We start from the raw sequence: 27,376 nt of genomic DNA, 5'->3' as shown, positions 1-27,376 counted from the left end.
AATTTCATGTAACAATATTATAATGGAATAAATGAAATGGGGCAAAGGGGCACTGTTTTATAAGCGACACATTAATGGAAAATAGCGTGGTGTATGAAATAGAGACATATCAATCTAAGGATCAAGGAACAATGATTCGAGAGGGTCAGGTTATTTTGTCTGGAATTCAAACTTCAGACCTTATATAGGCCTCTGCTTTTCTTGAGCTTTTGTTTTACTGTACATTTCAAAGAGATATTTTGAAAAATAAAAAGATAAAAATTCATTTTTCTTGTTGATTGTAATTGAAAACATTATTGTTTTTTTTTTTTTTTGTTTTTTTTTTCTTTTTGTTGTCTCGTTAAAAAGTAATAAAATAAAGAATTAAACATTATATCTCCTTCCTGTCATTCCCCAATCTTATGGCACAACTGTTGTATATTGATATTTCACTTTTGAGTCTATCACTGATTTTCTGATAACACACAAATATTTTGATTTGATGCTGAAAACATGGGCACTTGAAATGTGTCCTTTTCTATCAGCATATCTGTCATTATCTACACATTACTGGATTCTCAATTTTCATCATTGTTGAGTGGAGTTATGTGTGTCAAATGCCTTAGCCATGAACACAATGCAAAGAATCTTACCTGAAATATTTGAGTTTGCGCTCAAGATTGCACTTCCATTAACAGTCAATAATCTGTATTTATTTGTTCATTTTTTTTCAAAAGTAGAGCCAAGACTTTAAAGTCATAACTATATACGCCACTTATTGCAAAGGCTCAGTGTTTATTTTATGGTGGCTGGGGGGAGGTCTCGTGGACATTCAATATATTTAGAATTAACTACACACTGATGAACCAATGAGAAAAATAAAATATATTTTATCTACATTTATGTAGCTTTTAACATGGTTTAATCATATAATTTGTACTTCACAAATTTTTTCTTTTTCAGTTTTATTTCATTTTTATGTAATTTTTCTTCAACAGTTGATCACCATTTTGATATAATTGTCGAGGGAGTCAGAGGCCTTAAAGTATTCGAGAAAATGATCTGGGGTGAGGCAGATTGTTTTGTACAGTTCTACTTCCCGACACAAGGAGAGAGCAGGGAAAATGGACACAGAGCTGATGCTAAATGTAAATATCTGCAATAGATAAATAAATAACAAGACATATATAGTTTTATAATCTTTTTTTCTTCTACAGATTATTTTATTTTCTTTTAAATTTTTTTTGAAATGGCAAATTGACAAAATTGGACGTTTTTTCCCTGATTTTGATTTTGCTCTTGTTTACATGAAAAAATATGATGGGAATTTATTTATTTTACCTTTCAAGAGATATGTGAATTTGATTGATATTCGCTCCTCATATGTTTTTGGCACATTAAAGAGATGATGAATTTTAAAAAGGTTAGAAATTTGTCAAATGGCGTTTTTATAAATTGTATCTATTTAATTTTAAAATTATTTTTGTCTGTGGCAGCTTTGATGAAAAATCTTGTTTACTCTTCTTATATATAGTAAGGACATCAAAAGTATATTTAACAATTCATAACCTTGTTAATTGCACTAAACATAAAATGACGAGATCTCTTTCATTTAACATTATTTTTTTGGCAGGGATTGCATTCGATCCAGTTTCTATTAAATGATGAAAACGATGTATAGATTTTAAAAAGAATTTCCTCAGAATAGTGATTTTATTTTGCCAAATGAAAATAACAAAACAACAAAAAAACGAACAGATAAACAAAACAAAACTAACCAAACACCCCCTTCCCTCTTCCCTGGAATAACAAAAACAAACCCCAAATTCCCAAACTAACAAAAAACAAACCACAAAAGAGCAGAACACAGCTATTCTATCAACATCACCACCGTTTTTACCATTGTCTTGTTCCAATTTCAGCCCTGACCAGAATGAAGTGTTTCCGTACAGCCACCACCCTATGCATACCAGACCCTGTATTCCACGACAGTACTCAGACCAAGCTTACTTTGCCTGTTGGAAAACCTGTACAGCCAGAATTGTTAATTGGTATGCCTTGCTTACCTCTTTTTAGAATTTTTACTCTAAACTATTGTTATAATCATCATCATCATCATCATCATCATCATCATCATCATTATCATTGTCATTGTCGTCATCGTCGTCATCATCAACAACAACAACACCATCATAATTATCATCTTCAACATCAGTATTATGACATCATCATTAACATCAACATAAATATGCAACATCACAACATAACAATCATCATCTCACTCCAACCAAATGAAATCCATCGTTTGACTAAAGGTACCTAAACTAGTAACCATTTCACAAATGAGCGTTCAAGTCTTGTACCAGTTATCAGAAAGAAAAAAAGCTTTTCATAAATGTCACAAGAAAATTGTAATTTACTGAAGTATTTGATGTTATTTAGGTTAACATGTGTACTGAAAATGTATTTCATCAGAAAATGTGTGTTATTTAAGTGGAGTGTAAAATGGGTATCATAAATATTATTACTAATCTTCAGTTCCATCGTGTTAATTATTACTTGTCCATTATATAAAAATAAGCATATTCTCTTTCAATACTAGTTTTTGCCTTCAGTTCATTGGATGTAGAGAAAATTCCAACAAATCTTAATTGTTCAGGATATTTACTTTTAAAAAGTAATTGCTGTCATTTTTCACCCACAGCCTGTTCCAATCCAGGGGAGCAAGGCAAAGGTCTTCCCTTTGAAGTGTGGTGTCGTTACTATCATCCCAATGTCAGAGATCAGCGTATAGCTCAGGTTAGTTTTAAATTTATTGTTTGAATCAGACTATACAGGTTTTGATTTTGTTTTTTTCTATCGTGATTTTTTAACAAAAAAAAAAAGATAAACATTACATTAAAAAAAATTAAGGACAGATTGTTTTGAGCTCAATTCATTCCGTCTCATCCAATGATATAAGTACAATATAGAATATCCATGTAGCTGGAGTGATTCCAGTTTTTAGGAAGTAAAGTTGACAGTTGCAAATTCTTGTCACCCCTGGGTTAATTTGTTCGTTTATAAAGATTATTATCACTTAGTTTTGGTGTATGAAGACGCATTCTATGGGTTAAACTACATGTTTCTTGAAACATTGAATGCGAGTCATGAAATGTATATGCAATTGTTCTCATTCCCCTTCATATTTCCACATCAGGGCACGTTGCCTATTGCCAAGCTATGTGCTATGGTCACCATGCACAAACCCCAGCAACCCTGTGTCCAGACATTCTCCATTCACCTGTCTCAGGTAACAACTCATGATGGCACCAAGGATTCACCTCAGGTAATAAATACAACTTGTCTTTTTTTTTTTTTTTTTTTTTGTGTTCTGATTTCTTTTCTTACTCCTTTCCTTCCCACCTTTCCCTTCCATCTTTACTTCCTTTCTCAGCTTTAGGTAATTTTTGCTGTCCTTCTTTCTTTCCTCTCTTTCTCCTGCCAGACATCGTCAAGAATTTGAAAGTTCTGGTCACTGACCTCAAGGTCTTTTTATGTTAATGTATCAATCATAATGATTGCTTAAAAAATTTTTTTTTTACTAATTTCTGTTATTTTGTGTTTCATTGTATATGACACAAATCAAGTTTTAATGATGGAAAGGCACTTGATGGGGTCAGAATGCATTTGCTTTGGAAGATATAATAAGCCTTTAAGAAAAAAACCCATTAACTTAGCCATTTACTTACTTCGGCCATGAACCTATATTGTGGCATAGACTACAGAAGAGCCTGTTATATTCATCACTGTACTTGGCAAGGGAATTCCAACTGCTTCCAATTGTAGCCAGTCCATTGTGTCTGCTTCCATATCTTGTCGCTAGGTTATATGTTGTCTGCCTCATTTTAAGGGACCTCTTTATGTTTGGCAATGTTTCCCTGATAGTGTCCAATCCATCTGCAATGACAGTGAAGAATTTCCTTTTCTCTTGTTATATGGCCGAGTGGTTAAGGCATTGTTCTGTGATCCAGAAGGTCCTGGCTTCGAGCCCTGCTTCAGCCACTTTCGGTTTTTTTTTCTTGGGCAAAATTATTAACTGCCAGTTTGCTCACTTTGGACAACATGGGTGTTTTTTATTGTCATCAGACATCTTGTTTGACGGATTATCTTCTATATTCCTTTATGGAATATCTAGGCAACGGGATCTAATGGTGCGAAAGGGTGTAATTTAAATGTTATGTAATCCTTGCATTGAAATATCCTTTTATTCTTTATCCACTCTCACACCAGGGTAAAAACACTGGTCTCATGGATGTTGCCATTCGATACAGTAGTCAAACAGCCCAGGGAGAAACTGCAGTCCCAAGAAGTCTTCCCAACTCAAAAGTCTCGCTAACAGTTGAAATAATTAGGGCAGCAGGGCTGAAGGTAAGGGAGTGAAATACTTCTCCATTATTTTTAATCTTTCTGGGTTTTAATCTTTTTGGTTAATGATTAGTCTACACAACCTGCTGCTATGGTTTGAATATTTGATTTAATGATCAGAATTAACTTGGGTTTTTTTCCCCATCAATTCTAATTTTTTTTAAATTGTGCAAATTGAATTTGAGAGATCCGTTTGCATCAAGATGACTCGTGTTATTTATTTTTTTTTTTTTCAAGTTCAGGCATTTTTTATCCATGAGTCTTATTACATAACAATCTGTTTAGTAATTGTTTGATGTTAACTGCACTCAGTTAAAAAAATATATGTTATAAGTAAAATCTTGAAAAGAATGTTTGTTTTGTGTGATACCAATTGTATAAAAATCTCATTAGATTAGAAGAGATGTATTCATTTCATAGCAATAGTAGCACCGAAGTATCTTGTTAGACTGGTAGCATTATTTATGTTGTTGTGTATGTTACTTTGTTTTAAAAATACATTTTACAGTCTGTTATATATTTTTATACATATGAATCATCATGTGCAGGCCGCAGCAGAATGTGTCGCCCAGTCGGATCCATCAATGTCATTCTGTGCTGATGTTGGAGTCAATTCATACATTCGTGTCAAGCTACCATTCATTGGGAAAGAGGTAAGTTTTATACTTTATGGCAGTTATAGAAAATAATGGTAAGACTTGTATTCAATTTATGAGTGGAAGAATTGATCTGAATGTCCATCTAATTGGATTGGATTGTATTTAATTTTTGCCAAATCAAGTAATTTTTTATATCTAACAATAAAGATCTGAAAAAGTGTGTATGAAACAGTGTCAGACTAAGCAAGACAGAAAAGCGCAAGAAAAAAAAAAATCCTAAAAAATTAGTCTTCCTCAACTGGGGATCAAACCTCAGACCTCCTGATTATTGGTCAGACGCGTTACCATTACACCACAGAGGTTACCCAATATCTAACAATGGTAATTGATAAAACGTGAATCAATTTTTGATTATTAGACTTCACCAAGATTTAAAATTTCCACCCTTGATGCAGTAATTTGTACCTTAAAGTTTCACACAACTTTTTTATTTTCAAAACTGATATGCGCTCTTAACAGATATACTGTTTTACGAGTGAAAGTCCCCAACAGGTGACATATGTGAACATTTTGTTCATTTTGGTAATTTGAAGGAAAAAAAAAATTGATTGTGGTGAATAGATAAGGTATTGCACTGTGACCAAAAAGGTCCTGGATTCGAGCCCTACTCCAGGCACTTTTTTTTTTCTTTCTTTCTTGAGCAAGATTATAAACCCCAAATTTGCTCAATTTGGAAAACATGGGTGATTCTTGTTGACATGAGACATTTGTTTGATGGATTATCTATATTCTTTCATGGAATGTCTAATGCCTGTAATTAAAAAAATAAAATTCATATTTACTTATAAATGTCTATTTTCTTTGGTTTTTATTTTCCATATATACTAGAATGAGAAGATGACAAAGACCATAGCCAAGTCCTTCATCCCTGAATTCAGTGAGTGCATGGACTTCCCTTGTGATCTTGCCCTGTCTGACAACACAACCTCGTCCCATACTAGGAGTCTGGCAGAGCTGCTGGAAGGATCTGAAGCTGTTTTTGAGATTTGGCATCAAAACACAGGACACGCTTATGGTGGTTAGTTTTTGAGCTGGCTGATTTTTGAATATTATAACAAATAATCACCGTAAAGAATGTCCAGGCTATATAAAGTTATTTTTAATTAATATATAAGTGGGGAAAAAAATATTGTGATGGGCATTTAGCATATAAAACTGCTTTATAGATGTGGATATATACTCCATTTTAAAAATTTTAAACGTAAATAAAATAACATTAGTTGTCAACAAACACAGTCAGGATTAGATAGAAAATCAAACAAAATTATAAAATGATTTGATTTACTCTCACAATCTTTTGAATGGTATTGAACGTGTCATGATTTACTATTACGATCTTGTGAACTGTCATGAATATGAATATATCTTTCAAGTTATGCAATACCCATTTATGTTTTGAGTCTTTGCTTTTTTTAATGTTTTGAAATGGGCCATTAATGTTATATTAATTTTGACTTAAATAAACTGACGATCATATTATATTTACTTTTTTTTCTTTTTCTTTTTTTCGCCTCTCCAACAGGCAGAGGGATGATGGAGGAGATGGGATTAAATAGGCAAATGGAATCTGGTGGCGATGTATTACTTGGCAGCTGTAATGTCCCTCTGGTGTCTCTGTTGACTCATACTTCAGGTGAGTCAAACTATTGTCATTTAAATGAAGTTGTGTTAGAATAAAATGATTGGAATAACTATGTAATCCATTTCCATGTTTTTATCTTCTCAATGTGGTCAACATTGCACAACCATTCATGTCGACTAAATTTTAGTTGCTTACGTTTTATAAATACACTTTTTGGGGAGGGGACTAAATTTGGTCAATTTTGAATTTGTTTATTCCAGATTCCGATTTTGTAATTAAAATTTTGAAAAAAAGTGATTTATAAAAATGTATTTTTACTCAGAAATAGGTACGTGAGGAAATTGAACCACAGTACTCCGCCCTTAAAGCATTTAAAAATGATTCTTCATATAATTAAGGGTAAAAACCATACATTTTCAGTTGATATGGATGCTTTTCTTCAATTTCGGATTCCACCCTCTCCCTTTAAAAAAAAATCCAGATTTCTTTGCTTGTTGCTTACAGCAGGTGCTTATTCACATGTGACAGGTATAGTTCACAGGAAAACTAATGGATATATGACCTGATTGTTAAGAAAGCACTCTCAAACTTGGGTTCTCATTGTAAGCACTATGGGGTGGTTGTTCAATAGTTCAGTATTGCATTGTTTGGAGTTCTAGCATCATCGTTAACAAGCAATGTGAACTGAAAATTAAATTTTATGTATAAGTCATTAAAATATTTACTCATTTTGAACGTACCCATTCATTTCCAGGTATCCACGGTTGGTTTCCTATCACTCAGCCGCAGCTTTCATGGACGAAACCTTCCAAAGACGGTCATCCTATTCCTAAAAATCAGGTTTGTACATTAGATTTTCTACTTATATTCTATTGCACAGTTCTAGATATATCAAGAATTCAACCTTGAAAGGGTAGTAAGAATGTCTCCCATTTTTCCTGTTTTCCAAATTACAGTAGAATTACTTTAAACCGAAATTTTGGGGACCTTCTAAACCATTTCGGTTTAAAGACATTTTGGTTTAAAGCAAGTTCCCGTTTTGCAATGTTTTTCAAGGGTAGTAACTATTTAAGGAATTTGCTCATTTAATCGTATCATGGGTTTCCCGTTAAATGGAGTTGTTGAATAAATGCAGTCTTCGTTACCATTAATTAATTTGTTTTTAAAATTTTTTTGTGTTTTAAAAATATTTTTTGGGGGTTTTTGTTTTCAATTCAAAACTGTTGAAAGAGTTGAGTTTGGGATGCCGTGTATTCTAGATATCTCCGTCTTGATCAACTTTTTTTTCATCGACTTACATAGTATTTTGATTTTAAACTGAAACGTGTAAGCACAGTGCTTTCTTTTAGACATCTTTTAGTAAAATGCAAAGCTAAAATAAGATCGAAAGTTCTTGTGCGATAATTGATAATGAATGATGCGCAGCTACTCAGAGATGAAGTGAAATGGAAATGAAAAGGCGTGTCAATGCTAAGCTGTCTACTACACGTCTCTTTTTTGTTGAATTGCCATTAGGTTCAAAGGCCTAATTAAATAGAACCTCAACCCCCCCCCCCCCCTCACACACACACACATTTAAACAAAGTGGAAATGAAATGGCATGTAATGTCAATGGTAAGTTGTCTACCACCCTCCTCCTTATTGTCGTGTTGAAAAGTTCCAAAGCATCAACACACGAGCGAGAACATCTCGCTTTCGTGATTCTACACCCCAACTTCCCCTCTTTCCTCATTTTTCGCCTGCCAGTCACCCGCTGTCTACCTTTTCCAGTCTGTGCGATTGTGGTGTTGACCAAGCCCAAGTGCAGTAATTGAAGTGTTTGCCTACCCCCCACCCACCCATCACCCTCATCTTAAACATACGCTCTTTGTTTAATATCGCAGGGCATTATTAAGTGTGGCCACCTTCCCGACTTCTTGAAGAAAAATAGAGAGAGAAAAAAGGAAGGTGCTCTCAAGTTGTTTCGGTTTAAAGAAAGTCCTTCTTAGAAGTATTTCGGTTCATCGTAAGAATTAGTACAAAGATAATGAAGAAACTAGTACAATTTCTTAAATTCTTTGCGGTTTAAGGTATTTTTCGGTTTAGCTTCTTTCGGTTTAAAGTAATTTTACTGTATATATTATATATTTAGAAATCGGAAATTACATCACTCTTTTTTCAAAAAAATCTATTTATGACTCTATGTTAATTTTGAGCATGCTCCATTCTGGAAGACAAACTCTCACATACAGGTGTATAGAGAAAAAATATCTAACCAGAATCTATGCAAGTCCAAATCATCTCATTTCAGGTAAAAAAGCAAAAACTTACATATAAAATTACAATATATATAGTGAGTGGGAGTGAGGGTGAGGTGGAGGAAAAATAAGCATTTACCAGAAGTTCCCCTAAACCGCACACTTTTGAGTTTATATTCCTGTTCTGAGACTTGCTATTTTTCCTTACATGCTTTTTATTTTAATTTTCTTATTATATGTCGTATATTTGTTCTTTGTAGGTTTTGGGAGGTGTGGAACTTTCCCTGAGATTTACAGATCTATCAGACAGGGAGAAAGTAGTCAGTGTTGGCCGAGGGTTGGGATGGTCTCCCCTTCATATGGATTCTTTGACTGACGGTCAGTGGGATGAAGGTAATATTATTTAGTATGAATTAGAATATCCCCTTACAGGCTGCGTGTCTCATTCTACATGTTCAATATCGCTATTGGTTTGAGAACCATTGTAAAGTATTTTGATCACATTTTATTGGATTTTGCACTATCCCTGTGAAAGAAGGTGAACTTTTTTATATATATTCCTCATTCATCCAAGGTGGGAAGTCACTATTGTATGATATCTAATCACAGTGAATGGTAAAAAAGAACAGCTCTTAAATGTACTAAATTCAAAGGGCTTAAAATATTCGACTCAGCACATTGTTCCTTTTTTCTTACTTTCTTTTTTTTTCTTTCTTTCTTCCTTCCTTTCTTTCTTTTTATTTCTTTGTTTGTTTGTTTCTTTTTTTTTTTTTCCAAATTTTAAAATTTCCAATATTATTGTTACAGGAAGCAGTTGTTCATCTCACAGAATAACAATCAGTGTGGAGATGGCTTCCTTCCCTTTGGTGTCTGCAATCAGGGCAGGCCACTCTGACCTTGATCCGTCTAGTCTGTGTTACGTGTGTTATAAACTGTTTGATCAAGGTAAGAAGGAAGGATGTAACTTCAAATCATGACCTGATTAATGACCTTAATAGTTAAAGTATATCAAAAACAAAACTGGACTCAGTTGTGTGTACCTGACTTTAGGCAGTATCAGAAATTGCCAGAGTGCTTGTGGAAAACGGACACTCAACAGGTGACTTGTATGGCCTATTTATTGATTAAATGAAACCGTTTTGAGACACAATGAGCATTAAAAAGCTGAAAAAATGCGCTATATAAACATGCATTATTAAGATTTCTCATTACAATTCCATGCATTTGTTGAAAATTGTACCAGTGATTCTAAATTGCATTGCAACAAGAGTCTCTGTAACTTATTTTTAAGTGGTGCTTTTATTCTTAGGCTTTTTGATTGATGCAGGCATTTTTGGATGTGAGGTTCAGATTTTCCTGGAAAAAAACCCCCAACAAAACAAAACAAAAAGAACCGACAACAAAACCGTGGAATTTTTTGTTTGTTTTGTATTCAAAAGAAGATCTGTTCTCTTTATTTTTTATATTATTTATTTATTTATTTATTTATTTATTTATTTATTTATTTATTTATTTATTTATTTATTTATTTATTTATTTATTTATTTATTCTTTTACATTGATTGAATAATCACTATATTTTTTTTTAAATTTGTTATCTATCTATTTATTTGTTTTTTATTTATTTAAATCCAACCTTATACAGGTTTGATTGTTTCAAAATCAAGGAAAATCCACAACTCAGAATCAGGTGCCTTGCAAAGCCACATAGGAGACAAAAATGAGTTTATTCTACCTCATTCTGCTGATCTTCAGAGGTAAGCCATATGTTTTATGTACTTTATACACTTCTTGGAAGATTGTTTTCATTTGATTCTCTACACTAAAAAAAAAGTCTATATTGGCCCTTACCAAGTTGGAGACATTAAAAGCCTCAAATTGCAAATAGTGCTTATTCCATAAGATAAGAATATATTACTAAAACTCTTTCAAATTAAATCACATTGATGACAGTACTGGATATATTATTAATTTATGTATGTATTTATTTATTTATTTACTCAAGTATTTATTTACTTAAACTCTTTCCCACTTAGTAAGGAATACTTTCTGATATGAAATTATAGTACATAATTTGGTTCTAACAAGCACAAGGTTAAATTCTCTCAACAATTCAGACTTAGTGAATGATGTCTGATTTAAAGGCTTTTATCGTTTTTGTTGTTGAATGTATACATGAGCTTGAGCTTGAAATGTTTGGTGCTATGTATTTTTTTCTCTTTTGCAACTGTTATATTCATATTTGTATGGTTTTTCATGGTACAGATACTTGCAAGAGAAACGACTGGAAATCCAGGTATGGGTGACCTATAGTGACGGAAACAAGAGTGACCAACGACCCAGAAAGGGAGATAAGCTGATTGGAAGTTGTTACATTGAGTTGGACTCATTGCTTGACAAGAGGAAGAAAAGGCAGCAAATAAGGTAATGCAATTTGGAGTTGTTTACCAATATCTTTCAATTTCATATTTAAAACTTTTTAATTTGGTGTACATTGTTCATTTAACATGTTGGACGAGTCGAGTACATTATTATTCTTAGTATTAACCTTATCATGCAATCCAGTTAAGAAACTGTTGCTAAGCTGTGCACGTCTATTTCTTCAAATAGCATGATGTGCAAATGTTTGTATCATATCTGTATTCCAGTTGTTACCATGCATCACTCTTTGTGGTTGATGAGCTTTGCTTAGTATTGATATTAAAAATATTTAATCATTTTGTTCATTTCATATAATGTATCTTGTGTAACTATTTGTCAAAATTTTCACAAAGCCACAATGCTTCACCAAATGTTACTCACTAAGTCAGAATAGGATGAATTGGTGATAGGACATTGCATATCAAATGTGCAATCTAAGTTTAATTTGCGTTTAGTCAGTATTAATCCCGCCCTTTCCTTTATTCATTTTTAATTTGATGATTCTTCTATTGTCATCGTCGAATTGTGTGATGGATTTTTAATCTAGAGCTTACATAGCAAACAGTATAGTATGTCAAGCAAAGAAGCTGAATTGCATTCTTTTCATTTTCTTATTAAAGATTTAGAAATGGAATATTCTATTCTTTTTTGGACACAATAAGAAATACATAATTTTGTATGTCATTCTTGACATGGAGGAGATGGAATGATGAAGGAAGGAGAAGAAGATGAGTATGATATAAACTATATAAACCAAATTATATGCTTTCTCTCTTCCATCCTTAGTGGTTCATTCCCAATGTTCAATGGAAACAGTCCAAATTTGAAATCTGCCTTTGTCAGGGCTAACATCGTGTCTACAGTCCATCACTCAAGCCACAGTCAGGTAATGAGAAATATGCAATGCTAGACAGTGCCATGATTTTTGTAGTTAGTTTGTTAATAATTGAACTTTATTGGTGGAATATTCAATTCATAAGCATACCAACTTGTTTCTAATCTGCTTTTCTTCTGCTCAAACTGTCCATCTAGCAAGGTAGCCTGGTTTCAGTGAAATTTGGTGGAAGGTGCTTTGCGAGGGACTAGTATTTCATCAAAAGGCTAGCAAGCAAGTTTTATTGTGTTTTACTAAATAAGGGGGTCTGATAGCTCAGTTAGTAGAGCATTCGCTTCACTTGCAAAGTGACCAAGATCAAATCCAGTTGAAGTTGAGATTTATTTTTGGACCCTCCGGTCAACCCAGCAATGATTGAGTAGCTGGGTCTGATGGAAAGTACTTTGTGATAGACTAATGTCGCATCAAAAGGGTAGCAATTGTTATTGTCTCTTTCACTCTATAGAAACTGGGATAAACTCCAGCTCCATGGGCTTAATGGCTCTGAAGGACCACTTACAATAAAAAAATCAGGATAAATTCTGGGTTTATGTGCCTACTGGTAATTCCTTTTTTTATAAATTATTTTTGATAGTTTAGAAGGAGAAATATAAAATTATTTAGATTAAGCAGGTCCAACAAGTTGTAAGCATATTATATAAATTATTAAAAACATATATTGCTACTTTATTAAGTACTTAAATTGTAAGAATATAAATGGTATAAATATGGATATGTCAAGATATGTCTTTTAGCTATTTTTTTCATATTTTATCAGAGTCTTCTATGTTGTTCTTGTCCATTAAGATATCTGATCCAGATGGGTCAGCCCTGGACACAGACCTAATAAGTGATAGTGACAGTACCCTCACCCTCCAGGGAGATATCTGTGTGGAAAAGTCCCCTAAAAGGAAGAAGAAGAATAGGAAATCTGGTGACATTGAAGCAAGCTTCTCTGTAGTAATGGCCCTGGAGAGGGCAATGCATCTTCCAATGGTCTCTGAGAGAAATAGGTAAGAACAGAGCAAATCTGTTGCCGGTGGGGGTATAGGGTAAGAGAGCTGTTTGGTGCTTTGGGCTATTAAACTTCAACTTACATCTTAATTTACTTTTTGGTCCCAGTAGCACATAGCACTGACCTCACAAACATAGAAACAAGTATTGAATGGTAGAAAGTATCTTGTAAAAGACTAAATTTCTGACCAAAGGCTACCGTTTTTTAATGTTATTGAAACTAGGGTAAGTTCTGGCTTCATTGGACATATGGCTCTGAAGAACTATTTTACTTAAAACCAATGAAATTATTAATTTGGTTTTTGATTATTATAAAATTTGAAAACTAATTTCAATTTCAGATCAAGCGAAGTGAGACCTACCACGTATGTCTCATATCAAAGTGCTGAAAAGTCTAACCCGTCACACACCTCCATCTTCCCCAACTCTTGTAACCCGTTATGGGACTATGCTGTGGAAACCAGGCTTAGTAATGAATATCTACATAAACAGAACAAGGTAATCATGAATTCTGTCGACTGTTCTCAAGATTGATTCATTAAAAAAAAATATAGCCATTTAAAAATTAAAAACAAAACAAACAAAAAACAACAAAAAATACCCCACCATAGCCATTGACCTTATCTTTTATAAAGTCAGTTTTTTTTCAGGATTTATTGTTCAGGCCACCTTTTAAGCAGTTTTATATTTTTTGATAATCCTTAACGCAAGTTTTCGCTTTCAAAACTCTAGTTAACGGTTTTTGTTTTTCTTCTTTTTTTGTTGGTTGTAACATATTTATTTAAAAACTTTTTTCTCTCTCTCAGAACTTGGTTTTAAAAGTTTGGCACAAACCATCAGATGCATCCAAATCACCAGGTAATTTAAAAAAACATTTTGTTTTTAAAAAATTTTATTGAAAGTTTATTGATTTTTCTATTTTGATATTTTAGTCTCATTTCAATGAAATATATTTTTATATCATGAGTTATATGTTTTTATGATAACTGTTTTACTATTATATCCCGTATAATGAGTATGAATGGAATGTTATTGAAAAGAAAAGAAATCCTTTAATTCTTTAAATTCAAAAGGCACATGGAGCTGGAATTTCTCCAGGGGGTTTGTAGCATAAATAATAGCATTAAGTACAGTAACAGTTTCTTGCTACCGCTTGGATAGGATACCACTGATTGCAAAGCACTTTTCACCACACCTTATAGATTCAGCTACCCAATCACTGCGGTGGGTTAGCTAGGTGGAAGGGAGGGTTAAGGATAAAATACATTGACTGAATCCAGATTTGATACCAGTCTTTTTTCCTGTCGAGGGAGTCCTCAATTGATGTGTTGACATTCAGAATGATATTTATTCTATAGAGACTTATGTTGCGAACATTTCAGGTTCCTCCTTCGTCTATATGACAATGAAGAGAAATGGTGAGGTGGTTCCATTTTGCATGTCAATTTTATTGAAACCTTGTTTATTTAATCATTTTGAACTTGATTAACCAATATCGGAAACGAGATGGATGCCATTTCATTTTCCTTTTGCTCTTTTTTTCATCCACAGACAAATCTAGTGACCGTGTTTTGGGTTTTGTTTCCGTTGATTTGTCTCCCCTTGCCAAGGGCCTGAATCAGCTATGCGGCTGGTATAACATCATTGACTTCACTGGACAGTGCAGGGGACAAATCAAGGTAGGGGAGTTGAATCATTTAAGCATTTGTTTTAAAATTAAAAGTCAGTTGATCCTATCATTGACACTTCAAAGGTCAATACACTTGAGTCCAATAATTGGAACACCACTTTATCGAAACAACTGCTTAATTGGGACGAAATGTGACAGATTTCTTTCTTTATGATTTCTACTGGTTAATAAGCTGGTTAAATGGAACAATTTCAGAGACTAAGCAAATGTTGTAAGAATATTTTCATAAGTGTTCAAAAATGTAATTGTGCTTGCAACTCGTCAACACCATATCAAAAGCTCTTTTCATATTACTTTTTGACAATCTTATTTTTGATAGAATTTTTTGTATTGAAGTATATATGTACATCATTTGGGATATAAAGAGGTTTTCTTTTGAAAATTCATTAAAATAAATAATGTACCATGAATGTTTTACAGGTTAGCATAACACCACAAGATCTGCATACAAGTGGAGGTGCATCTGATGTAAATACTTCTCTCTTAGGGGTAAGTGTAGCTTTTATGTAGAAGTATTCATATATCCCTTGTCTAGGCACCAAGTAAGCCTTTGGGAAGATTTTTCATATTATTGTTTCTCTTTCCTGCTATAGAAAAGACATGTCATTTTGAGGGTGAAGCCCAAAACACTGTATTTTTTTCTAAAAGGCTGCATATGTAATCCATACATTAATTCAAGACAAATATAGAGCTTAGCGCATTGATTTATAAGAATGAAGATAAGCGCTTAATTCAAAGAAAGATGTATTCATAATTATTTCTATTGTTTAATTTTGTGTTCTTACAGCATAATTCTATTTCTAAGCATTTAGAACAATTTTATCACTGCTCTTTATTTTTAGTTATATGCTGAAAGTCAAATTAGATATAAATGGATGTTGATTAGTTTAAAAGAATAGTCTCCTGTTTCAAAATAGTCATAGGCTGATACAGTTTGTTTCCTCTGTGAAGTTGAGATTACTTCACTTAGAAACTGCTTATTTATGTTTGTTACTTCTTACAGCTCTGCCTATATCGTGTATCATGTCGGGGTTTATGCAAAGCTTAAAATTTAATGTCTACATTATAAAATCTGATTTACCATATTTTCCGGACTATAAGTCGCACTATCCAAATAAAAAAAAAAACAATTTTATCGTAAAATAGCCACTGAGTGGAATAAGCTGCTCCTTCATAAAAAATACTAATATGAGCGATGCGTGATTTCTATCATTGTTTATTCGTTACAATATCGAAATAATAGTCATGAAGCCAACACACTTGTCTGACACAGACAGAGAAAAATATTAGTAATAGCTGCACTGGACTAGGGGTCAAGATAAGGGAAATAAAGTTGCGGCTTTTAGTCTGGATAATGCAGTAAATTAAATACATTAATTTATGAAGAGGAATGCATTTTGGTAAACTGCTAAAACCATCAAGAATTTTAATTCGAGTAATTTTGACATTAAAATCAGTGACTCATTAGGACATTAATGTGTTGGGTCTCCCATTTCATTTTAAATTATTCTCTTTTCCATTCTCCGCCCATCCATCCAGATGTCCACTCTTCCCACCCCATCTCTATCCCTCACAAACACACAGACTGCTGCCTCCACCATTGCTCAACAGCTCTTACAGCTACAACAGCACGTCATGGCTAGGATGGGATCTCTGTCCAAGAACTTTGGTGACGAATCTACCTCAACCAATGCGGTGTCCTTCAACAACAACTATCAGTATCTGGACACGTCTGAAGGTGTGTGTTGTATTGATGTGATTCCTTTTGAACTCCCTTTTAGGGAGGTGTTTAGATTGTTAAATATTATAAGGAAACATGTTATCTGCTGCTGTTGTTATTATTGTTGTTGTTGTTGTCATTAATATCGTTGGGTGTTTTTTTTTCTTCTTCTTCTTCTTCTTCTTCTTCTTCTTCTTCTTCTTCTTCTTCTTCTTCTTCTTCTTCTTCTTCTTCTTCTTCTTCTTCTTCTTCTTCTTCTTCTTCTTCTTCTTCTTCTCATTTTTCTTCTTCTTCTTTTCCTCCTCCTTCTCCTCCTCTCCCTCCTCCTCCTCCTCCTCCTCCTCCTCCTCCTCTTCTTCTTTTTCAATTAAAATAGCCGAGTTAGCCTGATCATTACCGTCGATGTTGCTTATCCATGCCACTTAACCAAATACATTTTAGCCACCCTTAGTTTTTGGCCAAAACATTTGGAAATATAGATTTGTATAAATATTTATGACTGAACTCCAATGGGAATACATACTGTCTTGCAATTTCGAGTATTGGACAAACATGCATGAACTGAATCAGGGTTAATTTTTTCACCTCTGTGAACAATATTGAAAGTGGCTAGATTTATGCCAATCATAATCGGAATTCATAACAGACCAATCAACGCATTATGCAATATACCATCCAAAATGGAAGCAGCTAGATATTGTTTCTGACTCTACAGAAACTATGATTTGCTATGATTAATTAATTGTCTATTTATTTGATCTGATATTTATTGACTGATTATTAATTAAATTAATTAATTAATTTTTTAATTTGATTATTAATTAATTTATATTTTTTTTTAACTTTATACTGTTACAATATACTGTAATATATATATTATATATATATATATATATATATATATATATATATATATATAAAATATATATATATATATATATATATATATATATATATATATATATAAAAACAACCAAACAATTTTATCCAGATATGACGACCACATTAAGCACCAACCACCCAACTCCAAGGCTCTACAATCATCAGACTCCATTCTCCAGCAAGTCAGGGAACCAACCCGAGTCTACACCCAGGGATGACTCATCGAAGTCTTTCCTTTTCACAACTCTCAGGTTTGTCACGACTCTTTTTACAAGTTCTTTTTAAAGTTCCTTTTGAAATTGAATCTAGGAAGATACTAAATTTGAAACGAAAAATAGACGATTTTCTGTAATATCAAAATGATTTGCATTGCTGTGATCCATCCCAATAAGATATTATCATGAATGAATTTTTAATAATATTTGTTTAAATCTGATCTTTATTGTATGTAAGATTGAATGTCTGTCATACTATAGTGTACTATTCAAATATTTTCCCTCCTCACATTGGACCATGTGACTATGAAGATTTTGTAACATAGATTACATAGACTTTATACTCAACTAAAGTGTACTGGTCATTATTTTTCTCAATTGAGAGGTGATGGTGTGTGGTAGAAAAAGTGTTTTGAAAGATGATTTTCTGAAGTTTACTCTAAATATAAATGGGTGCACAATTAACCTCTCAACGTGTGTGAAAAACCTCGGGGTAATGCTAGATCAACATATGACTATGCCGGCACAGTTTGATTCTCTATGTAGAAGTTTGACAATAGGCGTAAAAAGAATTGCGTCCGTTAGACCTTTCTTAACAAGAGATGTAACATGCAAACTAATAACATCTTTCTTACTGTAACTCGTTAATCTCGAATGTAAGCAACGATAAAATATCACGCCTTCAAAGTATCCAGAATGCGGCTGCTAAATTGATTTTAAGAAAGAAGAGAACATCCTACTCGTTGCCACTTTTGTATGAGCTGCATTGGTTACCAGTTAAAGTGAGAATCGAATTCAAACTAGCAGTATTGTGCTATAAGTGCCTTAATGATCAAGCACCATTGTATATAACTGAATTTTTAGAAACTTATAAGCCAACGAGGAGTCTACGTTCTGCACAATATTCTACAAAATTAATTGTTTCAAATAAATATAAATATAAATTTTACGGCGGCAGATCGTTCAGTCACGTCGGACCTTCCATCTGGAACTCTCTTCCTAAAAGAATAAAAAAAGCGAAGTCCTTATCAATATTTAAATCAAAGTTAAAACACCATCTTTTTGTTAAAACACATCTTGATTAATGCATCTTTGTAATTTGACCTCAATATGAATGTTAATTTAGTTTATGTTATTATATCATTATTTTATATTATTTCCGTAGTTGACATAGCATGTGGATGTATTATAACATATCTTGTATTAATGACTTTATGTTTAGTTATTACATTGTTGTATCATGATAATATTATGTTGATGTAGTATGTATAATGTTTCATTTGTATAATAATGTCACTATATTATTGTTTCGCGCACTGAGCATCACCCAGTGATGAAAATGCACGTTATAAATGTCATGTATTAATTGATTTTTACAATTTCTTTTTTTTTTCTCTCTTTCTACTCTTTCTTTAGGCGTCAGCTTGCAGATCTGGATAAAGTAATGGAAGGATTCAAGGAGAGAACTGGGGCATCATCATCTTCATCTGCAGCAAAAGGAAACAACAAAGGACTTCGAGGAAACAACCAAGATGGTGACAATGAGAAATCTGGAGATGTGATTTATGGATCACACTCGGAACTCAGCACAATTCATACAGCATCATCTCTCATGTATACACGGGAAAGCTCTGCTCCCAGCAGGATCAACAATAACTCATCTTCAGATGTGATCACATCACAGGAAATGCAAGAGAATAATGAAGAAGAGAACAGTAACAGTGGTAATATTGAAGTCCCTGTGGTTGCTGGTAAAGGTGGAGGAGTGGGAGGATCCATGCCAAAACTTTCAGATTCAGGAGTCTTTTCAGCGAAAAATTGTGTTGATGATTGTGGGAAATCGGGTGAGGAGTGTATGGAAAGTGGGCGGACTGAGAAGAATATGATGATGATGACTACAAGTGATAATCAATCCACCCTGCATTCAGTATTTGATGGTGGAAATATGGTATTGACTCGCCCACCTGTGTTAGAAGTCGAAGATGCTATTCCTGCTTTGTCAGTAGACACTACTGGCAAAACTCAACCATTTGTTCTCAATGCTAGTAATAGTGAGACTTCTTCTAACAGTCAAGGCTTTGCTTTGCATAGAAGTGGGAATAACAATCGTGTTGGAGCAAACAGTGGAAGTCCGAGCAAGTCTGATTCCACTTTGAAGAGTGGTAGTGTTGGTGTCGGTGTGAAGAAGAATGGATACCTAATGAATGAGGGTAGTAGGTCAAGTGGATCTAAGACTCATTTGGAGTTGTTGGACGGTGAAGTGTCTGATGATGAGAGTGAAACGGAGGAGGATAAGATGTTTGGTAGTTATCACAGGTATAGGGATTTGTTAGATGCAGAGGAAGAAGATGAAGATGAGACATTGGGAGAAGTGGATAAAGACAATGATGATGATGATGATGGAAATGACACTGTTGAAATTGTTCCTAGAAACCTTAACCTGTCTCCTTTGTTACGAGATGTTAATGATTGTGTTGTGAGTGAAGTGCTAAAAGCTCCTGTGATAAGTCCTGATGCGGTGTATAGTGGCTACAATGTAAATAATGGTCAAGGTGTAGATCTGCAAAGAATTAGTGATACAGAGAGGCATAGTCCTAAAGAAGTTGTTGAGGAAGCCTCTCCATCAAGACACGCTCATGAAGGGACAAGTGTGTGGTATACAGAAGGAAGTGAGGAAGAGGATGGAGCAGAAAAACAGAAAGAGAAAGATGAGGTGGAGGAGGAGGTGGAAGACGAGATAGAACATTTCCAAGAGGTGTTTGAGAGAAACAAAAGACTTTTGGGAGAGAGAGGTGATAACAGTGACGATGATGGTGGTGATGATTTTGGGGAGTGGATGATGGAGGAGAAAGAGGTATTAGGTAATCAGAATGTGGAGGAATGGCTTGTTCACCGAAGTCATGAGACTGAAAATGATAACAATGATATTTGGACAAGGCACAGGAATAATATTGGGAGAGTGGATGGCAATGTCAGTGTAAACAAAGAAATAAGTGGTGGCATTGAGGGGAGGGATGAAAAGGAGGTTGAGTTTACAATGAATACAAGTAGGAGTTCCCAAGATAGAAATCATGATCGAGAGCGAGGAAAAGGAAATGAAATGTCACTATTTTTAGACGAGGTATCTGATCATGAATACGATGATCATGTTAGTGAGGAAAGAGGGAGAAGACAAAACTTGAATGATTATTCCAGCAATGATGATGATGAGGAGGATCCAGATACAGTTAGGAAAGAAGATAATTCAAGATATCAGAACAGCACAAATAACGATGTCGATAGCTTTTTCAATGTTGAGCCCGATGAGGGAAACAAAAATGTATTAAATAGTTTTCACAATTTACAAATTCAAGACAGAGACAGCATTGAAATGTTACATCAACAGTCTGAAGCTTTGCTGCAATCTCTTGAAGATGGCGAGACAAATTTCCATTCTTCTCTGATGGCTGCCACTGATGCTCACCCAATCATCACTCCTCTAAATGGCACAAATGGACAAGGAGCTAGGCCCAAAATCCGCCACATGTTATCGAATGTTGATCTTGACTCTGAAACATCCCATTCTGGAAGCAGACGAAATTCAAAAGGTTCGGCAGGATCCAACGCTTCAAGAAATGGATATTGTGTTAGAAATGGCCAACAGCAGTCTTTTGCTGAGCTTCAAGGTGGAGGAAGTGAGAAAGCCAAAGATTTAGAGAAAGAGGAGGAATCTATTCATATTAATAACACAAATAAGATAAATGGGTTTGATAATGCTCAAAATGACAATAGATCTGCAACTAGTAACAGAAGCAATGATCTTGGTGGTTCACTCCCTCTGAGTAGAGATGGAAGTGAAGAGGTTTTAGTCAGAGATGAGGCAGAGGAAAAAGATAAACATTTAGAAGAAAGGGTTGTAGAAAGAAGAACTCTGAAAGGTCGTCACAACAGTACCATTGATTCTGCTTTTGTTGACGGAGAATGCAGCGAAGGACATACCACAGGAATCAACAGTTCAGCAGCAACAGGAAACCACATGTCATACGTAGATGATAGCTGTTTGGAACCGTCTGCTAACACCAGTACTGTACTTGGTCAGGGTCAAGGTCAAAGCATCCTATCCAATGCTGGAGGTAATGGCAATGTTGATATTCCCAATTTCTTCATGAACACAGAGGAACTGCAAGGTTCAATCTCTGCTCTGCGAAAGGCGACTGCTGCTGCAAATAATGTAACTCAGGTTGGTGTTTTTTAGCATTCATATTTTTTCAATATGTCTGTCTATTTAGTGTTTCGGCATTCAAAATTTGACTCATGATTTAATGTGGACAAAAACTTTTAAAGCCCATTAAATAAAATTGTCAGACATCTTATCAATAATATCCCACTGCTACTTTATTGTGCTATTTATTCTATGCCAATTGCTAATTGCTCATCTTTGAACATGTTTGTCTCTGAGTAGTAGTCAATTTTATCATTCTAACAAAGATCCAAATGGCTGATGCAATTCTAGTACCCATTGCAAAGTACACATTTTAGCCATATCTATTATTTACTTTTTTAACTTTGAGACATTCTTATGCTACTTTTTAATCAAATTTATTTTTGTCATTTTGATGTCTTATTTCAACCCCCCCCCCCCCCTCCCAATCCCGACTTTTAGAGCATCAAGACTCATATTCATTGAAATGTAGGAATGTTATGAGTATTTAGTGGTCTATCTATCATCAATTGATGTGTGAATTAAGTGTTCAATTCCAGAGAGAATACTCCACGCCATACACCCCTCCCCCACCCCAAACACAAGTCCCAAAAGTAGTAGTAATGATATATATGGTGGAGATGACTTTGCGCCTATTGAAAAGCATAACAAGCAGTCATGACTTAAGTTTCATGTTTCATAAGCAAGAATCATCTCAAGCTCCACGGTCCTATTTGCTTTGAAGGACAACCATTTGATTTTACTTTTCTAAATAATTTTTCTTTTCTTTCTCTTATTTATTTGTATGTTTGTTAAATTTGTTGTTCATGAAAATACATACGAATTTTAAGACTAAAGTAACTTGCTATCTTTACTATTTTAATTTGAGATTTTGTCATTTTATTTTATAATATAATAATATATTTTATTTATTGATTTTACTTTGCCAGAAGGGCACGAGACACATTAACAAAGTCAAGGCCGTGTCAGATTTGGTCCATAAGATTGCTGATTCCAAGTCCAGACCCAAATCGTCCGCTGCCCTGGCCAAAGCCAAACCCCCACCAAGCACTGACCACACAAAGAGAATTGCTAAGATTTTCTCTTCTAAACCATCTTAAAAACCTCACTTTTATTTTGGACATTTTAATTATGATATGGCTCAGTCCAATGTTGTGATTGACCATGGGCACTTTTTTCAACCAATCAGATGCCTGAAGTTTCAGAACATTTCAAACTCTGCATTGTGGTTTGATCTGCTAAATGAGATTTGGAAAAAGATGTTTGAGGTCGACCAAGATTATAAAATATTAGACAAATCTGTCATATTATAAAAATGTCTGTTTACTTCTTCATAATCTGATCCTTTAGAAACCTTATCATATACGAACTATATCTATATATCTTGTGGATCACAAATTTTTTGATTTTTGACATACGATTTTGGATCTTTAAAAATTCTGGGGTTGAATTCCGCTACTTCTTATTAGTCAGTTGTCTGAAGTCTCTTTTCAAAAATCTCAAATCTGGCTCAGGTGAAATGAACTCTCTCATAATAATGGATGTTTCTTGTTTTTTTTTTTGTTTTTTTTTTAAAGATAACAATAAAGATGTTAGTTGTTTCTTGGGTTTTTTTCCATTCCACAATTTGTTAATAAAAAGCTAAAGAAGTGCCTCTCTCCATACGAATTATTTTAAAATGTGTATTGTAATATTATAGTTGATTAAGAATTCTCTTTACATAGTCACTAAGACATGTACGTAGTACTCCAATTGTAATTTTGTAAATATAAATTATTCAGTTATACATATTGATATAATTGCTTCAAAAAAGTGACAAAATATTAAATACGTGTTTAGTGTTTTGCTCTGTTTTGAAGCTGGTATGTTCAGTTTTGTACATAACTTTTTAGAGTCCACAGCATCTAGCAGCTTAGGATTCACTTTAAGTAATACATGCAGTCTACTTTTAGTTTTCTTTCAGTTATCTGACATGCTAAGTCAAACGACAGTCATTTGAGACTTTAATTTAATCCATATTATGTGTAATTAATTTACTCACTTACTGGCAACTTGTATATAAATTCTCATCATTATTTAGCATATATGTTTTTATTTCATTCCAGTTATTATCTTCCCATTGGAACTATTCTAATTCTATGCTCATTTTGTGATTGATCAAGCAGCTATTGTTATCCGTCCAAATTTATGAATGTTGCTTAAAAGTAGTGTTGGTTAAGATCAAAATCAAGGAGCAAATATTGCAGGCTTCTTCTCCTCTATCCTTTCAACTCTATCTATTCTTCCTTTTGATGCGGTTTTGTTCTGTATTGTGACTGCTTGAACCATTGGCTGGGACCTTTGCTCCAAATAGAGGATAGTGAAATGTTGCTTTCTTCCAATAAGAATTTTCTTATTCCTGTATGTGTGACATATTATCTTTTTAAAATGGTATTATTTGTATCCGGGTGGACCAGATCCTGAAAATGAACTTTTTGTGCTAAATTATGGAATTTTATTGGACTTGATACACCCGATTGATAAGAATGAATGTTGATCCACAAATGACTTAAGTCTCAATTTTTTTTTTTTAACCATTTCCTCTTTCAAATGAATCTAGTTTAGCCCCGACCTAACACAGCATCCAGGCTATAGGGTCCATATATCTATTTTGTAATGCATCGCTTGTCAGTGTGGATTCATTCCAGTATCCTGGTCTGACTTGTGGATTGAGTGATGCTAAACACTTGTATGTGAATTTATTGCTGTGGCTTGAGTGAGACTGGATGGATTAATTTAAGGTAATAGGTAATGTTCCCTTGCACAATAGGGAACTTTGTGCCTAAAAATACATTTATGATGAATGAGCATTCATAATAATGATAATATGTCAATAATAGGAATGGATAGTTTTTTATGTTTTTAATTATTTAATTAATTTATTTTTTTAATTATTGTTTTTTTCTTCCTAACTTATATCTGATTCTCCCTTTTTTTTATATCTTATCTCAAAGAATATGCAAACTGTAATGTCCAAGATATTGTTACTTATGTTTTAAGGGCATTTAAGGAACGCTTGGTCCATGTTAAAGCCTTTTTACTGATATGATATGAAAATGCCTAACCCAGCACCTGGAACAAATATTTTTACCGTTGTATTGGAAATGTATAAATATCAGAATTTCCTAGAGTGAGTCGATGTTTTTTTGTCTAAAAATATTGCGCATGACTACTTAAAGTCTGTATGTGCTCCTAAAAAATATTGCATTCGTCTCTCAAAAGGTCACAGGTGCTTCTAAAAATATTGCATTAGTTTAGTCCCGCAAAAGGCTGGCTGAATGTGCCTCTAAAAATATTACATTCATCTCTCAAAAGGTTGTTTGGCCTCTAAAGAGAATATTGCGTTTGTCTCTCAAAGAATGAGTATGCCTCTAAATCTAAAAAAAAACAATGCTAATTAGCCTCTCAAAAGCTGTAGACCTCTATGTGCTTCTAAGAATATTGCATTAGTTTCTTAACAGGCTTTATGTGTCGTCCTACATATTAAATCTTGCTAACAAGGAGAGTCAGATACCATGTCACTGAAACTGAATAAAAGCAGTGTAAATGCCCTGTTTATAAGGAGTCAACTCTTTGTTTTGTCTTATTTTTAATTATTATATTATACATATTTATAATTTTACATTGTTATGTATATTCATACATAACAATGGAAAATTATAAATATGTATCTGTTGTAACCTCACTATAACTGGTCATTTTTACCTCAAGTAGCAATCACCTTATCCGTCCAAGTATGATTTAGGGTATATGTTATATAAATACATTGTAAGCTAAGCGTTGAACATGGAGTCTCAACCGATTGTTCTGTTATGATGCATAATAAAGTACCATTCTGTAAATCATAGACAATGGTATGATGATGATGATGAAGAAGAAGATAAAAATAATAACAGGCATCATTTTATCAGTCCTTTTTAAGTTACTAATGTTACTTTTGTAAATGTGGTCGATGGAGATTCCTTCATTGGTGTGGATGGTTGTCTTCCTTGAGAATGGTTGGTGAGCGTTTCATACAGATTCACCTTTGCTAGTTATTATTATTATTATTATTATTATTATTATTATTATTATTATTATTATTATTATTATTATTATTATTATTATTATTATTATTATTATTATTATTATTATTATTGGGACCACCACTCCTGCTAATAATTACTACTACCACCAGAACCACCACAACTTCTACAACTACTACTACCACAACTACTGCCACTACTACTACCACTACTACTACTTCTACTACTACTACTACTACTACTACTACTACTACTACTACTACTACTACTACTACTACTACTACTATACTATTACTACTACTACTACTATACTATTACTACTACTACTACTATACTATTACTACTACTACTGCTACTACTACCACTACTACTACTACTACTACTACTACTACTACTACTACTACTACTACTACTACTACTACTACTACTACTACTACTACTACTACTACTACTACTACTACTACTAAATGTTCATGCACTCCCCCCCCCCCCTCTTCCTTCTCCTCCATCTCTTCTCCCCTCCCCCCACCCCCCCCCCCCTCCTCCTTTTCCTCCACCACTACCTTCTTCTCCTATTGCTTCTCATAAACAGATATTTACAACAAACAACGAAATATAACTTACACAATTATACCTTTTATGGCGAGCGTCATGTTATGTATATTATGTAATAAAAGTCTTATTTATTATTATATAAAAGTGCCAAAACTTTTTGCTACCACTGTTACTATTACTACTTGTCTACATACTTCTCTGTAATTCGATTGCGATGTTTGTACATGAATATTTGAATATTTTGAAAATGTTAAAAATGTTTATTCAAAAATAGAATATTATAAAATTACCTATGTTGTAGCTCACTTTCTGTATCATATTTTTTGATATTACTGAGTACAAGCATTATTAATTGTCTAAAATAATAAATAGATTTTTACAAGCGCTGAAATTTGGTCCTCTAATTATTATTTTTAAAAAATACACAGCTTGTATTTTTGAGCTGTTTAGTAGCTTTGGTCATTATTACATCTGATTCATGCTATAGGATATGCTATTTTTATGATGATGACGATGATGATGATGGTCATGGTGATGATGATGGTGAGAAAATGATGATGATGATGATAATAACGATGATGATGCTGGTGATGATGATAATAACGATGATTATGATGGTGTTGATGATGATGACGACAGTTATGATGATGGTGATGATGATAATGACGATGATGGTGATAGAGAATGATGACGACGGTTATCATGACGATGATGATGGTAGTGATGGTGATAATGAAAAATTGAAAAAATAATTTGCTTTTTCATCCTCGGATTGAAATCTTTCTTAGGATCTACCGAGATAACACATTCAGCAACCTTATTTCAATTTCAATACTGCAAAGTGAGCTAAACGGGCTGAGTTTTTTGCTCGAGGTA

General features: G+C 33.6%; 1 protein-coding gene across 2 annotated transcripts in view; it reads left to right on the top strand.

Annotated features, from left to right (window-relative positions):
* The window catches only part of LOC144970760 (C2 domain-containing protein 3-like), a 50,123-nt gene extending 24,645 nt beyond the window's left edge, over positions 1-25,478 (top strand). For both annotated transcript variants that reach the window (XM_078910754.1, XM_078910753.1), the window contains 23 exons: positions 978-1,127; positions 1,902-2,030; positions 2,684-2,778; positions 3,179-3,307; positions 4,252-4,389; positions 4,935-5,039; positions 5,874-6,063; positions 6,568-6,678; positions 7,382-7,467; positions 9,125-9,257; positions 9,672-9,809; positions 10,510-10,621; positions 11,130-11,288; positions 12,072-12,171; positions 12,967-13,172; positions 13,515-13,671; positions 13,980-14,031; positions 14,725-14,852; positions 15,284-15,352; positions 16,403-16,601; positions 17,575-17,716; positions 19,097-21,899; positions 22,811-25,478. In XM_078910754.1, coding sequence (XP_078766880.1) covers positions 978-1,127; positions 1,902-2,030; positions 2,684-2,778; positions 3,179-3,307; positions 4,252-4,389; positions 4,935-5,039; positions 5,874-6,063; positions 6,568-6,678; positions 7,382-7,467; positions 9,125-9,257; positions 9,672-9,809; positions 10,510-10,621; positions 11,130-11,288; positions 12,072-12,171; positions 12,967-13,172; positions 13,515-13,671; positions 13,980-14,031; positions 14,725-14,852; positions 15,284-15,352; positions 16,403-16,601; positions 17,575-17,716; positions 19,097-21,899; positions 22,811-22,981 — 5,702 coding nt within the window. In that variant the 3' untranslated portion in view covers positions 22,982-25,478. The remainder of the gene's footprint in view (positions 1-977; positions 1,128-1,901; positions 2,031-2,683; positions 2,779-3,178; positions 3,308-4,251; positions 4,390-4,934; positions 5,040-5,873; positions 6,064-6,567; positions 6,679-7,381; positions 7,468-9,124; positions 9,258-9,671; positions 9,810-10,509; positions 10,622-11,129; positions 11,289-12,071; positions 12,172-12,966; positions 13,173-13,514; positions 13,672-13,979; positions 14,032-14,724; positions 14,853-15,283; positions 15,353-16,402; positions 16,602-17,574; positions 17,717-19,096; positions 21,900-22,810) is intronic.
* The last annotated feature ends 1,898 nt before the right edge of the window (positions 25,479-27,376 follow it).

This window comes from Berghia stephanieae, chromosome 4, assembly GCF_034508935.2.
Source record: "Berghia stephanieae isolate SIO BIC M18660-M18661 chromosome 4, UCSD_Bste_1.3, whole genome shotgun sequence".
Lineage (NCBI taxonomy): Eukaryota > Metazoa > Mollusca > Gastropoda > Nudibranchia > Aeolidiidae > Berghia > Berghia stephanieae.
The sequence above is the reverse complement of the archived record's forward strand: the minus strand, read 5'-3'. Positions and strand labels throughout refer to the sequence as shown.